This window comes from Toxotes jaculatrix, chromosome 9 (assembly GCF_017976425.1).
Source record: "Toxotes jaculatrix isolate fToxJac2 chromosome 9, fToxJac2.pri, whole genome shotgun sequence".
NCBI classification, from domain to species: domain Eukaryota; kingdom Metazoa; phylum Chordata; class Actinopteri; family Toxotidae; genus Toxotes; species Toxotes jaculatrix.
The window spans coordinates 24,162,421-24,177,881 of NC_054402.1; the positions used below are offsets into that span (position 1 = coordinate 24,162,421).

Genomic DNA, 15,461 nt, shown 5'->3' on the forward strand with positions numbered 1-15,461 from the left:
CCAGCAAAGTGCCTGTCTGTGACCTGATTGTGTGTCAGCCACTCGTGATGCTAAAGACACCCTGTGTTTGTTGCTGAGTGTGTTCTTGTTTGTCTGTTTTCACACACACTGTGCACTTTTTAACTGCCGTAACAACAACCACATAAAATATGGGCCTGGTTGTTGGTTTGCTAAGAAGTGTCAAGAAACTAAAAAGTTCAAGGCATTGTGGGTCGGCTCTGTGCTTGGGGGTGTGTGTGTGTGTGTGTGTGTGTGTTAGAAGTGCAGTACTGCGTTGTCCTCATGGCTTCTCATCCTGTCTGACTGTTGTCGGCTGCTGGCCTCAGGAGTATATGAAGCTGTCGGACGTTTATAAGATGTACGGCGGTAGCAGCCACTGTGACGGCAGCAAGCCCACCTCACACGGCTGCTCGTTTGCCATTGATGCTGCATTAGCTGGCGCCTGCGAGGTACCATCACTTCCTGTCTGTCTCTTTCCTGACTTGATCTGTCTTTATTGGCTTCCTCTCCTCTCTCTTGTCTCCCCATCCTTCCATTTTCATGTCATGCTGCTCCCTCTGCTGGCGTGCAGTTAATCAAACTGACTGTACTGTTTGCCTTGTTCTGTGGTACATGGGCCTTTGGTGTAAGCAGCTTATACTCACCCTCTGTAGCTGTGAGGCACAGATTAATTTAGAGTAGTACAGAGGGTTTCATTAGGGTTTGACTTACAAATTGTAGGTTTTTATTGAGGCAAACAAAAACTGGTATTTTTATTCAGAACTTCAGGTAGTAAATTGTAACATTTCATGCCTTTATTCTGAAAAGAACATCTCCCTGGGCTGGATATAATATGATTTTTTATATAAATGTCTGTGTGACATCTGGGCTTTGGTACTGGAACCAGAATAACGTATTTGATCAAGTGCTCATGTGCTTATTTGATTGCCAAAAGTAGCAAAGTGACAGGAGATGAGGGTAGAGTGAGATGGATGAGTCAGGACATCCCACCAAAACATTATTTTAATTAATACCTGCACTGAGAAAGTAACATTTTTGTAAACCCTTTGTTCGTGTTTATCTTTCATGTTTCCTATGTTTTTCTGAACACAGGACCTTAGCGATTAAAGAACTTAATAACGTCTTAAATTACCAAAATTATGATTTAAATGAGGAAATATTCTGACTGGTTCCCAGTGATTGCTCACTCTAGTTACATGTGACAGAAACCCAGGATGAAAATAAATGTATTAAAAGTAATTTGTACTCGTCGGGATTCTGATCAAAATTTCACATTTAAAGAAATTAAAATGAAAGATGTCCTGTAGACAAAAGTGTAGTATTGATCTGTACAACCTGTACAATGAATATGTGATGGAACTAATCACAGCATATTGGTGGTCTGAGAGATATGAGGCCAGTGTTGGCTGCATATATGATGGGTCTAATGCTAATGTTGATTGTGTGTATAGTGTTGCCTTGTGCTCTGTTTTATTCTGGTCAGTGTTTTTCCTTTCACTCCCTCCTTCCCTCACACCCTCATGATGCAGAAGGTCACTAAGTGTACTCGACACATTCCCCACCTGCTGCCTGTCTTGCTGACGTGTCTGTCTTCACTCCTGTCTCTTTCTCCTCTCCTCTCCTCTCCCTTCTCCACCTGTGTGTGTGTGTGTTGCTTCTGGAAAAGGAGTATGTGACAGTGGGCCAGTTAAATCAGATGTATGGGATGCCAAAGGTGGAATCGTCCCCTACCTCCCCGCTTCGCCAGCCCCTGCAGTCTGGAGCAGTAGACCCCGCCTTCTCCTGCCTCCCCTCTCCTCATGGCTCCTCCCTGTCTCTCTCTGTGGAGGTGTGTGCTGTCCTTCCCTATTCTTCTCCTGCTAAACACCTGTGTGCGTGCACTTGTTTGAGGGTGTAAGGCAATAGCTTATAGAACAGTAATGTCTGCTGTGACCAAAGGATCTTACCATTGTTTTATCTAAGTATTTTCTTCAGGTTCACATTATCCAGTAACTCACAAGAACTGAAGCAAATATTAGTGGAAATCTTATCAAATTTAACATGAAATACATAAGTGCTGTAGATGAAATTTGGTTTTTCATCTCTCCTGTACTCTGCATCACACCTCACATTTATCTCGTGACCCTGCGTGTGAGTCCCGACCCCCAGGCTGGGAGCTGTAAGGTACTCTCCAAGTCATATGACAGGTGCAACAAATTCACAGCCACTAATGTGAACAATGGCTCTGTTCCATCAAGTGTCCGGGGAAGCATTTCCAGTTCTTCTGATGTACAGTACCAAACACTGGCTCACATAAATGGAATGCAGCCTTCATCAGTGTTATTAATTACACTTCCTGTCCTTTTTCTGCTCTGACATTACAAAATATCTGTTGTTGTACCTCACAAAAAAATGAATATGAGGAATATACATGCTTTAAACTGAATACAATACAAATACAATATCTGTTTCCAAAGTTCATTCTACATATTATTTATACAAAATTTGTACTACATGCTAGTCGTCATAGTACATGTTGTTAGTACGTGAAACATGAGACATCAGTCAAACTGTGACTTTGAAATGTCAGTTAAAAAAATATTAGTCTCAAGATTTTTTATTTCTGTCATTGTTTTCTAAAGCTGTGCTCTGAGCAGTTCCTTGCACTGCATTGTGGGATAATAGTGTACATCAAAAACTGACTGGTTAATTATTTAGAATTAATTACACCCATTCAGAACCTGCTCAGAATTATTATGTAGTGTAGACGTGGAACCTGGCATCATTGCGGCCCCTCTTCGTGCCAGTCAGTGCAGTTTTGAAGAGGCAGCAACAGACAGATGCAGATTTCCTGGAAACCTTGCTGTAATCCGTTCACACTTAGATGAAAGAATGGATCAGCCCTACGTTTGTTTACTTCATCCCTTCTGATTATGTATGCCCAAATTCTCTTCTGTTTACCCCAACAGAAAATACTCCAAATCCCAAAACATCTTTTTGTGGTGGACTGTTGTTATTGTAGTTTCCAGGAGAGTAAACCAACACTTAAATGAGACAACCCTCCTCTTTTTTTTTTTTCCTTCTAATCGTCTCCATCCTTTGGATAACTATCCCCTGCTCTGCAGTCCGTCTGCTTCTCCCAGCCTAATACAAAAAAAGAAAATCTATTTTGACTTACTTACAGGTGGAGTCAGTGTGTACTGCTTTGGGCGCTACAGAATAATACCAGGCTTTTTTTTTCCTGTCACTGCTGAAGCCAATGAAGACTCCAAACCCCCGTGATGTTGCTGTATTTGTCAGAGGCTGGAGACTGTCTGTTGTACTGCAGGTTCGCCTGAAGTCACAGACTCCCATTGTTTTCAGAGATCTGCTAAAAGTGGCTCACAGTCATACTCCTGATCTTACTTATGTAATCCATCATATTTAAGATCATGTGTGCTGCATTTTTCTCAGTCACTGCCACTGTGTCTTAAAATGAGACTGTTGCTGTGCCAGAACTGAATTTAAATAAATCACTTTTATCCCTTCATTTCCACAAGGAGAAGAGAACTATTGTGCAGCAATGCAAAAAAACGAGGACAGTTCTATTTAACATGGCGATTAGCTGCATGATCGTCATGTTAGTAACAGCTGTATTATGTAAGCGGCATGTCTCAGTCAGCTGTTTAAAATGAGTTTTTCAGTTGAGATGTAGCCGACGGTGGCTGCTTGTCACTGTGGTAAAAATCTCAACAATAATGGCAGCAGGAAAACCCAAATAAATCTGGTGTTATTCTTTAAGATACTTTAAATTCTAAACTAATACCTGCAGAGACACTGTGGGTATTGGGGTCTAAAGAAAGCTGAAGTGAAGTAAAACATAAAATTAGAGGAAAACTTTAATGTTCTTGTGAGAAACTGGGTCATTGCAGCAGAATCAGAGAATTAAAACACAGACATGTAAAAGAGAGATTTAGCTGCTGGAGGGTATAACGCATAAAGCAGCTGACAACAATAATGTGTTGCAGATATTTAATTTCCAAAGTATAAAAAAACCTTAATTACAGCTTTTGAGAGTGTATAAAACAAATGTTTCTACCCTCTTCCTACTGTCTTTGAATGCTTTCTAATCTTTTCTTGTCTTCTTTTTCCTTCTCTTCTCTCCTCCACCCTCTCTCCTGTGCTGCTGCTTCTTCCGTGTGCTCTCCAGTACCAGTCTGAGGGCAGCAGGCCTCACCTGCCCAAGCTAGACTTAGAGCAGTGGTACCAGGAGCTGATGGCTGACTCCAGCCAGCTATGTCCTCCCCCTCTGCCAGCCAAGTCTCTCTCAGGCCGCAGGCCTGTGCTGCAGGTACAGGGCCTCTTTTCTTCTTTCTCTTCATTTTTCCCCCCACTCATCCTTTTGCTTTTTCTCTGCCAGCCTTCAACCTGCTGCCATAGGTCACATCCAGAGAAGAAGCTGTTTCTGTTTGTGTATGTGATTGTGTCAAGAGGAGAGACGGCAATAAAGCTTTTTTTCATGTCAGGGGTTTAATCACGCTGCGTTCACATCATATGAAGAAGTTTGCAATGACAGCCTCTCCCCTTGAAGCCTCTTGAAAACTACTAGAAAACACAGTTAAGCTCACATTTTAAATAGTGATTCATTCTGACTTTAAAACTGAGGGTGTCTTAATTTCAGTCAAATGAAAACAAACTGGATTCATTCATTACTTTGTTAACACAGATGTTATACAGGTCACATCTGTGTGCTGGGGCTTTTTTTTATTGTGACTTGAATCTCAGTGTTTGCTCTGGAATAAAACAGGAAGCCGTTTTATGTGTTTAAGGTCAGAATAAAGCTGAGAGTAACTGTCTGTAGCAGAAGTCTGCAAAAAACTTCAATCGCTGCTTTAAATAAGTTAGAATGTGCGAACACTTTCAAGTCATTACTTTGAACATCAAGTCCACACAGATTTTATAGTACATGAATGCAGCATTAGCTTAAGTGGCCTGATCAAAGAGCTGTTCAATGAAAGGGACTGGGCTGCTATTTCTGGTGTGTGTGTGTGTGTGTGTGTGTGTGTGTGTGTGTGTGTGTGTGTGTGTGTGTGTGTGTGTGTGTGTGTGTGTGTGTGTGTGTGTGTGTGTTATGTGTGTGTGCATTAACCCACATCATAACTCATGTATTGTCTGCTGGCACTTATATTTTTCATGCAGGCTTTTATACTGAAATCAACTGTTGATTGCCATTAGATTTATTGATTGCAGCTTTTTATTTGCTGTGACTGCATCAGTGATCAGAAGCACTCACAGCCAAATGCTTATCAGGCTTTTAACCATTATTTTCCATCAGGTGCTTGCAACTCATCCATGGTGGATTTCAGTTGTACCTCTAACATTGTTCTAACACTCCATCTGCCCTCTCATGGGTTAGATTTAATACATGCTGTTATCTGTTTCTGATCGTGGTGTCTTGTGCTTGCTCCCTCAGGTGTTCCGCTCCAAGCTGGACAGTGATCCGGGCCTTTCCCTTCATCAGCCTAAATCAGGCTCTGCGTCCCCTCTTCAGCACGGAGCAGCAACACTGGGACGCAACACGAGCTCCAAGGTAGGCTGGTTGTTCATCTTCAGCAGGTGCAGGGATGTGGCCATCGGTCTCTAATCAAGTCTTGCGTCTTTATCTTCTTTGAGAATGTCAACCACAATTCTACAATCCTGATAATTATTCAAACCCCATAAAAATCTTGACACGCTGCCTGCTCCCTCTGACCCAGCAGAGCCCCCTGCTGGTGGCCAACAGCACCGGCAGCCTGCCCAGGAACCTGGCTGCAACCCTGCAGGACATTGAGACCAAGAGACAGCTCGCTCTGCAGCAGAAAGGTAACTGGCCTGGTCTGTCCCTGAGTGTCACTTTACAAAAACCAACAGTCCTCAGCACTGAAACATTGATGAAGCAGTCAGTGTTCATTGTCATTTAATAACTCAGAAGCAGCTATCTGAACACCACACAGATGCCCTACATTGTTTACTCATTAATAGTAAATGATTTGTGGCAAATAATTAAAGCATGAATTCATTTAATGATGATAAATCACTCATTAATACATAGTACTATAGTTATTCATACATTAAATAAATATGGGCTTGCTTAGACATCTCACGTCGTCTGGGTCAGTGGTTCCCAGTCAGTGCCAGTCAGTGTGGAAGTCCTAACACTTGTTTGTGTTGGTGGTTGTTCAGTGTTGCCCTGCTCTTCTTCTCTGAGCTGTTTGGATGTGTGGGACACTGGTGCAGTTTTACAGAGAACACTGTTCCTTATGCGTCGAGTGCTGTTTGACTAAATGGATCAGAGCAAAGCCGTCTGGTGTTTTAGCTCAGCTGGCTGCCACCCACGGGTGCTGGGTTGGAAAATAGGAGCCGGTCACGCTCATCAGCGTCTGCAGTACAGGTTTTCCTCACGTCTGTCTGTCTGTCTGTCTCTGTCTGTCTGTGGATTTGTCTCTTCCTGTGCCGCTGCACCACAGAGCCCCAGACCTCCAGACAGAACACCATAGAGGAAAGCTCAGCAGGTAGACGGATCACTGCGTCCAGGAGTTGATGATTCCTCATGTTTTCTTCATTTCACTCAGCGGGATTCATCCTGTTTTTTCTTCTTCTGTCTCTTTATATGTCACATGCAGGGTCTGAAATGAACAGAATTGTGAAGAAGATCTCTTCCTCACCCTGTTTTATTCCTTTAATCACTGAAAAACAAGTAAATTCACTTGTAGAGTTTAAATTCATCATTCACATAAATTAAATTTAACACAGCATGTGGCTAGTTAACCATTCAAACAGCAGCAGCAGCAGCAGCAGCGACTTAGATGCCATCACTTCACACAGAGCAGCATAACAGTCAGCCAATCAGCAGTTGTCTTTAGACTTGGTCTTTAACTAAAGACCAAAGTCTGTATGTACCTAGAGAAAAAACCCCCAAGTCTCATCCAAAAGTTAAACCAGTCTGTCAGGTTACTTCTCTTGATTTATCCATCAAAGGTAGCGTTTACCAGAACTTGACACTTGACGGCTGTTAATTTCAGACCCTGTCTTCACCTAACCCTCCTCTCTTCATCCCTCTCCCTCCGTCTCTTCCATCTCGGGTGTGTCATTAACTCCTCTCCCCAAAAGATTTCTTTTCATCTTTTCTTTTATCTGTAACACCGAACACTCTCTCTTCTTCCATCAATCTTCCATGAATGTTCCTGCTAGTGGAGAATAAATCTTGCATGTTCAGAGCGCCCCTCCTCTGGAGTTACCGACCTGGGCACCTCTTTCCAGATGTATCTGCCCGGTATCAGGTGCAGAGCAGCATGGATCTGAAATGAGAGAAGATATACAGATACCTGTACTTAACTTTCGCTCCAACTTTGTGGTGGTGGGACTTTTTTGGTTTTCATAATTACCTTTGAGCTTGTGATTGAGAGAGAGCACATACCTGTATGTGTGGTGCATGGTTTATGGTCTTGTAGTTTGTGGGCTGGTGCTGGTGATGGTAGTAAATTTAGCGGGTCTTCAGTTTCAGATGCTTGGGATGACCTACTCTTCAGCTAGCTTGTTGGTTTCTGTAGGAACCAAATGGACCTCTGCTGACTTGTTGGTGATGTTGCTTGCAGGGTTGAAGTTCAGTCGCTGAACCATCTACTACCTCAGATCAAAATCAGAACTAATCCACTGATCAGATCCTCACCCTCCTCCCTTCAGGTCAGCAGGTGATCGAAGAGCAGCGCCGCCGTCTGGCCGAGCTCAAACAGAGGGCGGCGGCAGAGGCTCAGTGCCAGTGGGAAGCGCTCCACGGCTCTCAGCCCCACCTCATGACTGCGTCCTCCTCATCGCCCTCCTACTCCCCCATCATGGCCTACAGCCCCACACTGAGCCACAGCTCTATAGGGCCCCCTCCTCTGGTTCACCACTCCATCCTGCACCACCAGCCACCGTCAGCCGGAGAGCAGCCCTACGACACGCTGAGCCTGGAGAGCTCCGACAGCATGGACACCAGTGTGTCCACGGGGAACAACTCAGCCTGCTCGCCAGATAACATGTCCAGGTACAACAGAGAAAGAGACACACACAGAGTCATTTATTCAGTCAAACCATTGATAACATGAATCTGGTTTATGAGTATTACTAAGATTGTTTAAAAGAATATGTTAGAGAGGAGTCTGGTTATACACGCACTGGAAAAGGTGCCACATTTTTTGGAATTTGATAAAAGCATAAGAGCTGCACATTGATTCAAACTGAAAGATTTATGTCAGTATTTGGAGACTTTGATCTTGAGTCGATCAGCGTCAGGTCTGGTCATATCAACACTGTTCTGGTGATATCTCGTTTCATGTTTACAGTCACCGCTCTCTTTCTCATCTGCTGTTGTCACCAAATGACATCTTGCAACTGAGGATCCATGTTTCCATATTTGAGTCCATATTTGCTGTATTTTCTACTCCTTGTTGTATCGGATGTCTCAAAAGTCAGAATTAGGGCTGAAATTATTAATCAGTTAGTTGATAGAAAATTGATGAGCGTGTTTTTCAAACAAGACATGAATGAGGAGCTAAAATCAGACCCTAACACACACACACACACACACACTCACACACACACACCGGGCTGCTCTCCCACCGGTTAAAGTCTTTATCCACAGGTCGGCTAATTTGGAGACCATCTGTTTATGTGGCGAAGCTGTGTGCTACATTACAGCAGTGTTCACCGCAGCAGGTTCTCAGCAGCTCCCATTGTTCATATCTCATTTATAGCTCTCAAGAGTCAAATCCCAAAAACTGCTGGAATAATTCTTTTGAAATGACTTAGAAAAATGCACAGTGGAGACAGAGAGGAGGGAGGAAACGGTAACGGTAACGTTTTGGCTCAAAAACACTGTTTCACAGCAGTGTATCAGCTTTGGTTACAAAATTTCAATATAACATTTGTTCTTTAAGTTCTACTTCTTTATAGAAGAGATAAATATTCACTCTCCCCTAAATGATTTCATTTGCCCCCATTTTCTTGGGTATGTTAAAATGTTTCCCTCTGTGAAATGAATAATAGCTCTGTATCAGTGTTACATCATATAATGTACATGTTATCAGCCATTAAGAAAATACCACATATTTACAAATGGGGCAAAGATTCTGAGCTGTACGACCTGTAATGAAAAAGTTATTATGCAACAGTAAGAATGAGGAAAGAACATGAGACACTGTTGTGTTGGTGAGCAGAGGCACACAGAAGATGCCTATATTTCATCATATTTCCACACATGGATCCTCACAACACAATAACATACATTTTTTAAACTATTTACCCTTCAGAAGAGCTTACCCACTGCAGCTACACTAACTCCTATATAACTTTGAAAGCAGGATCAGTTTGATAAAAACACACCGACTCATCAGATCGGAGTTGGCCCGCTTTCTTAGATCTGGTCTCAGCCACTGCTGATGCACAGTCGTCAACATGAGTGGACCCGTGTTGTACCACTGGACAATAGCGCAGTGGATGTTGATGGGAAGCTTCTGATTTCAGGCTCAGTGAGGCTATTGTTCTCTGGAATTTAAGGGAGACTTTTTGTGGTTTTAAATCATTTTCAGAGTTGTTTTTTTTTTTTTTTTACACGTTTGTAGAAAATACTGAAGAACAAGAATTTTGTCAGATCTGTATGTAAATTAATTCACAAAACATTGTCTACAAAGTTGCCCTAAAGATATTGTCTGAACCCTGGTTGGAAATAAATTATGTTGTGTAATTGTGTAATGATGCTTTCATGTAGTTGTTCAGTGTAGGGGTTGTTGTGAACATTTTAATATCTTGGAATGGATTTGAATGCAGACGAACATTAATGTGGTAACTCTGTGTTGTTGTTTTTTGATATCAGTGTTGGAGGAGTGGACACGCTAAAGATTGAGGAGATGGAGAAAATGCTGAAGGAGGCGCAGCTGGAGAAAGCCAGACTTATTGAATCGCGGGTAAGACACAACTTCAAAAGAGTGTGTTACAGCACCAGAACTCGATTATCCTGAATCCATACATAGTAACTGATGAGAGCTCTTGCAGCGCTCCTGTCAATAGTTTTGAACTGAGCATAAAGTAGAGAAACACAGCTTCATGACAGCAACTCAGTCTTCTCGTTCATTTTTATTGGCCTCCTTGGATCAGACGTCTTCATCTCTTTGTGCCCTGATGAAGAAGTTTAGTGGGAAGCACAAAGGCCGATAAAGATGATCCAATCAATTTTCTGGTCTGAAGCCTTTTCTCCCACATTTCTCATGTTGCGTTTAGCTTTTCAGTTTTTCTGCTATATGTAACCAGCCTCTTTTCACAAGCTAACATATATTTATCAAGTCAGTTTCTGTGATTTAAAGCAGAATGCCACTGTTCTGTAAGCAACAAATAATAAATATTCTCAAATAGGTCTACATAGAGTCCACAGAGTCAATCGTTACTTCTCCAAATAAGAGAATGTTTCTGTTAAAAGAATCGACCACTGTGGCGGAGCTGCATGGTGGCCAGCAGCGTGAGTTTGTGGGCAACTCTGAGCACAGAAAAATGTACATGAATGTATGAATGTGAGGCTGAGTTCTCCCTCCATAGATCAAAAAAATATTTAATGAAAGCGCTCTCCTTCAGGAACGAGAGAGCCTGGCTCGCCGTCAGATGCTGGAGGAGGAGAGGAGGAGAAGGGAGGAGGCGGAAAAAAGACTACAGGATGAAACTTTCCACCGGCAGCAGCTAGTGGAGAAAGAGGTCAAGATGAGGGCTAAGAACTTCTCTCAGGTCAGTAAAATGAGACATAATTGAGTCTGCATGGTAGAAAGGTATAAAATTACTCCACCTGCCTGCTGGAAACGTGGCAGGGCTTCACAGATGTGGGCTCCTGAATGTTGATTTCTTGTTTTTTTTTTTTTTTAGAGTGATGTGTGATATATGACAGTGCTGTGCCGAACAGCCGTCAGACCATTGACACACAAAAAACCTTTACATTGAAGACAAAGATGCAAAAAATACAACATAAATATTGATATTGATCATTTCACTAAATTTATAACCAAACTGTCCATCCTGTTAGAGGTGTTAATATCTGATGTACTAGCTGTTTATCTTCCTGTGTTTTTCTCTCTACTTGATCCAGGCCCGTCCTATGACTCGCTACCTGCCCATTAGGAAGGAGGAGTTCGACCTGCGTTCTCACGTCGAGTCGTCGGGCCACAGCGTGGACACCTGCTACCACGTGATCCTCTCTGAGAAGATGTGCAAGGGCTACCTGGTAAAGATGGGAGGCAAGATCAAGTCCTGGAAGAAACGCTGGTTCGTCTTCGATCGTCTCAAAAGGACCCTCTCCTACTACGTTGGTAAGAAGAGTTGGGACGCTGTGCTGTGTGCTCACTGCTGTGGTGTTTCTGCTCTCTACCCCTCAGAGAGGGGAACATGCTCAGACACACCATCAGGCTCTTGAAGCGGTCCGAATTATTTTCCCTGGCTGTTGGCATTTTTCAGACAGTCTTTGACGTCCTCGCCATGACATTCTGTGACACTGGTAATTGGGCCGTTTGACAGTTGATTCAGTCTGTGGTCAGACAGGAGCTGATTTTGTCTGCAGCAGAAAAACACACAAAAAAACAAAAACATTACATGAACCAGCAGAAACCAGCAGGTTTAATTGGGCTTCCTAAACACTTTTAGAATACAGAATAAACAGACATGAAGAAAGTTCTAGCCTAGCAACATTATGTCCAGAAAAAAACCCCATAATGCAACACTGTAGGAGCCAATGTTACACCAGTGAACGAACACACACGTCTGGAAATGTGTCGTCTGCTGTGTAAATCACACTTTCTGTCAGAGTAGAGAATGAGCTTCCTTTGCCAGCATAGCTACCTGAGCTATACACACAGATGAATGTTATGTGTATTTACCAGCAGACTGCAGGTAAAGTTTAGTTTATCAAACCTGGCTGCTGTGCTTTATATGAGAGAAGAGAAATATTTAGCAGTGAAAGTTTCATGTTAGTGAGCTGGAGATGGAGGCGTGGGTGCTGGACAGGTGTTATAAGGTGTGTGGGCAAACTAACAGCAGCACCTGTCCAACATAACATCCCAGCCACAGTAACCACAAACTGTCCCAGCTTAAATCAAACCTGGCAACCTTTACCAAAAACAGGGTTTCATGTAGTGTATTACATTTAGTGGTGACAGAAGTATTCAGGTGCTTTACTAAGTAAGAGTGACAATACTCCAATAACAACATAACAATACTTAATTACAAGTTAAAGTCTTCATTAAATAATGTCATACTGCAGAAAAAAATATTGTTTTATTATATATAATATTACTGATGCTGTAATGTGTAAGTAGCATCTTACTGTTATAACTGGTTGAGTCAGATAAATGCAGGGGAATAAAAAGTACAATATTTCTGTGTGAACTGCAGTGGAGTTGAAGGATGAAATAGCATGAAATGGAAATATTGCAGTAAAGTACATGTACCTCCGATTTATACTGAAGTACTTTATTTCAGTAGATCCTAATTATTTCCATTCCACCTCTGCTAGTATTAGATTGTAAGGTGTTCCTGTTAAATTTGTCCACCCTGCGTTAATAGAAGTGATGCAACACTAATGCGATGCATTAAAGTGCCTGTGGGATTTTTTTTTGCTACAGCTGTCACCAACCGGCCAAGGCAGAACATTATAGCAACTACATGGAAATATCAGAGGTTACAAATGGAAAATGGTTGCAATAAGCTTTACATTTAACGTGTAAAGTGGCAGAAATTTCCTGCCGTGGATGAGCGACAGTCAGAACATGCGTCCTCCAGACCTTGAGCAGGTGCAGCGTGCACAGTCGTGTAATTTGATCTTGCGCTGTGAGCTCTGGGACACTTGTTTGCTGTCAGGCCTTTGAAGTCCTCAGAAGGTTCCGCTTAAAGCTGCTTAAAGCGTACCTCGTTGAAAGTGATCCAGGGTGAGGAGGTGTGCTGAGATTACTCCGGCGGTAGTTAAAATGCACACAGCGCGGCGCTCTCTGAGGACGCTGATTGAGATGCGTTGCTTGCCATTGTCTCTTGACCTTGAACAGTGAGTTACAAGAGGTGATGAGCGTAAGTCATGAGCGGCGCTAATTCACGTTCAATCAGCCTCCACCACTGCAACAAGCAGAAATTTGGGAATTTAGATGCAGTCAGATGAGATGCAAATGCAGGGTTATTTGAATGCTAAAGAGGTCATTAGCAGATAATAGCTGCGTATTAAAAGGAAAGTGTTATTCCTCGAAATGAAGCACTGCGTTTCTACCTACTACTCTTAAGTTGGCTTGTGGAGTGTTTGTGCCTGGAGGTAGAGAGGGGTGTTGAGTTCCCTACCGGTTCCTTACTGCAGTTCTGCAGTGGCTGATGAAACAAACTGCAATGATGTACCAGAGTAGCGTAAGAATGCAGGCAAGTCTGAAAATACAATGAGAGCACCATTGGTTTAAAAACAGAGAAAAAAAGTGCTGTGCTTGTCTTTTTCCATCCATCATCACGAACCATAAATTGGTCATGATCAAAGTTTGATTCCTCCGTTTTAATGACCGTATCGCGTGTTCTCCCCGCCGTCGTTCGAGGTGACATGGAAGTGATGCACGTTGGCTCGTCTGGCCGAGAAGAGTCTGTTGTTGTCAATGTGTTTTAGTCTTTAAACAAACCCATGTTTTTTTGTTTTTTGTTTTTTCCCTTCCCCACAGATAAACATGAGACCAAACTGAAGGGTGTGATCTACTTCCAGGCAATAGAAGAGGTTTATTACGATCACCTCCGCAGTGCCACAAAGGTACGCTTCTAATGAAGTCTGAAAATATTCCTTTTTCCTCAGTTATTTCACACTTTGTTTCTTTTCATCCTACACTCTCTTTTATTTAAACCATGTTTTTGCACTTTCTGTGGTTCGCTTCTCTTCTCCCTGTTTGTGCTTTTGCTTTGGGGCGGCTGCTGTCACAGAAGGGATTTTTCAACTTGAATATGACCAGTGTATGTATCCGTGCTCTCTGTTCACCCATCTAACCCCACTGAACCCCACGTGGTGTGTCCAAACTGTTTGTGGTCATTAGAGAATGGAAGGTCAACGACTGACACTGCATGGTTATGAGATGTGTTTAGTTACAGGAAGTCCACTGGTTTGATTCCTGTCAGTTTGTAACTTGAATTGCTAATCCTGCTTGATCCCTCTGTCTGTCCCAGTGATCCCAGTGTAAACCAGTGGAGCTGTTAAAAAAAAAAACAGGAGATTCCTTATTTGTATGCTTCTGCTCTTGCACAGAAAAATATCCTGACTGTGTTTTTTAAGAAGAGTTCATTTTTGTATGAAATATACTGATGAAGGTAAGAACGATACTTTCCTACTTTCTGACCATGTTTCTGTTCTGTACAGTCAGGCCTGCTCGCCGTTTGACTTCAGCCCGACACATCTTGTCCTTTTTTTTTCCTCCAACGTAAAACTGATCCTCTGCTCCCTCCTCATCTGAAGTGTGTGTTGATAGGTGTGTGTGTGTGTTTGATGGCCTGTCGTAATGCGTCGCACTCTGACTAACTGGGTGGCTCTGATCAACGCTGGAACTTTGATTTCACTCGTCACTTCTAATGTCACATTACAGACAGAAAAAGTTGAATGTCTGGTTCACTCAGCACAGACAGAAGTGTGACGGTTTAGAAAAGACAAAGTGATGGATGTGAATTGTCCAGTTGTGTGGTTGGTTGTTCTTCCAATAACACAACAACATCATGGGGAAAACACCTGTGGTGTCCCAAGCTGTGCCTGTTTCCTAAGATGGTAACCAGGTGGTAACCATCTCCATGCTTTTTTCGCAAGACACTCAAAAAGATATGAACACATTATTTTGTAGGAAAATATAAAGTATTAGAAAATGACAACTATATAGACAAAGTATATTAGTGACTGTTAATTTTTGATCTTGAATGCAAAGAGAAATCTGATTGATGATAAAACCTTTAACCACAGATGTGTGATGTTTTAAAGACTTTAAATTTGCATTAATTTATTCATCTGTTTTGTCACTAGGGGGCAGCACAACAAGCTGACAGCACAAAAACACAAACATAGTTAATAGTTGTTAGCAAACAGTTGTTCAAAGATGGGCAATTTTTTATTTTATTATTATTATTATTAGTTTTTTAAGAAAATGACTCCTGACTTTAATTATTAATTAAGATTACATTATGTGAGGCATAGTCTGGTGCTAGGAAAGAATAGCTTCTAAAACAGCATTTATTCCACTGAAAACCAAAATTTTCAGCAGTTATTAAACATGAATGAGTGACTCTTATCAAAACACCTCATTAGAGTCAGTGAACTGTCTCCCCACTGTCAACCAGTATAGTTCCGGTCACGACGCAGTAATAAACACTGGCTTTTATTCACTCTTTGCACACTTTGTGTTGTAGATTTTATTTTACATTGGTAAAAGTGCCTCTTTCGCCCTTAAATTTACACTCAA

The 15,461-nt window shown here is 42.1% G+C and overlaps 1 protein-coding gene across 4 annotated transcripts in view; it reads left to right on the plus strand.

The window, feature by feature from the left end:
- The window catches only part of phldb1b (pleckstrin homology-like domain, family B, member 1b), a 98,995-nt gene that overhangs the window by 81,986 nt on the left and 1,548 nt on the right, over positions 1-15,461 (plus strand). Inside the window, exons 15-26 of one of the 4 annotated variants that reach the window (XM_041046953.1) lie at positions 327-449; positions 1,667-1,828; positions 4,169-4,309; positions 5,432-5,548; positions 5,715-5,820; positions 6,465-6,509; positions 7,681-8,023; positions 9,851-9,941; positions 10,603-10,749; positions 11,105-11,324; positions 13,695-13,780; positions 13,948-13,977. In XM_041046953.1, coding sequence (XP_040902887.1) covers positions 327-449; positions 1,667-1,828; positions 4,169-4,309; positions 5,432-5,548; positions 5,715-5,820; positions 6,465-6,509; positions 7,681-8,023; positions 9,851-9,941; positions 10,603-10,749; positions 11,105-11,324; positions 13,695-13,780; positions 13,948-13,977 — 1,611 coding nt within the window. The remainder of the gene's footprint in view (positions 1-326; positions 450-1,666; positions 1,829-4,168; positions 4,310-5,431; positions 5,549-5,714; positions 5,821-6,464; positions 6,510-7,680; positions 8,024-9,850; positions 9,942-10,602; positions 10,750-11,104; positions 11,325-13,694; positions 13,781-13,947; positions 13,978-15,461) is intronic. The other 3 variants (XM_041046954.1, XM_041046955.1, XM_041046956.1) reach the window with 3 other exon arrangements.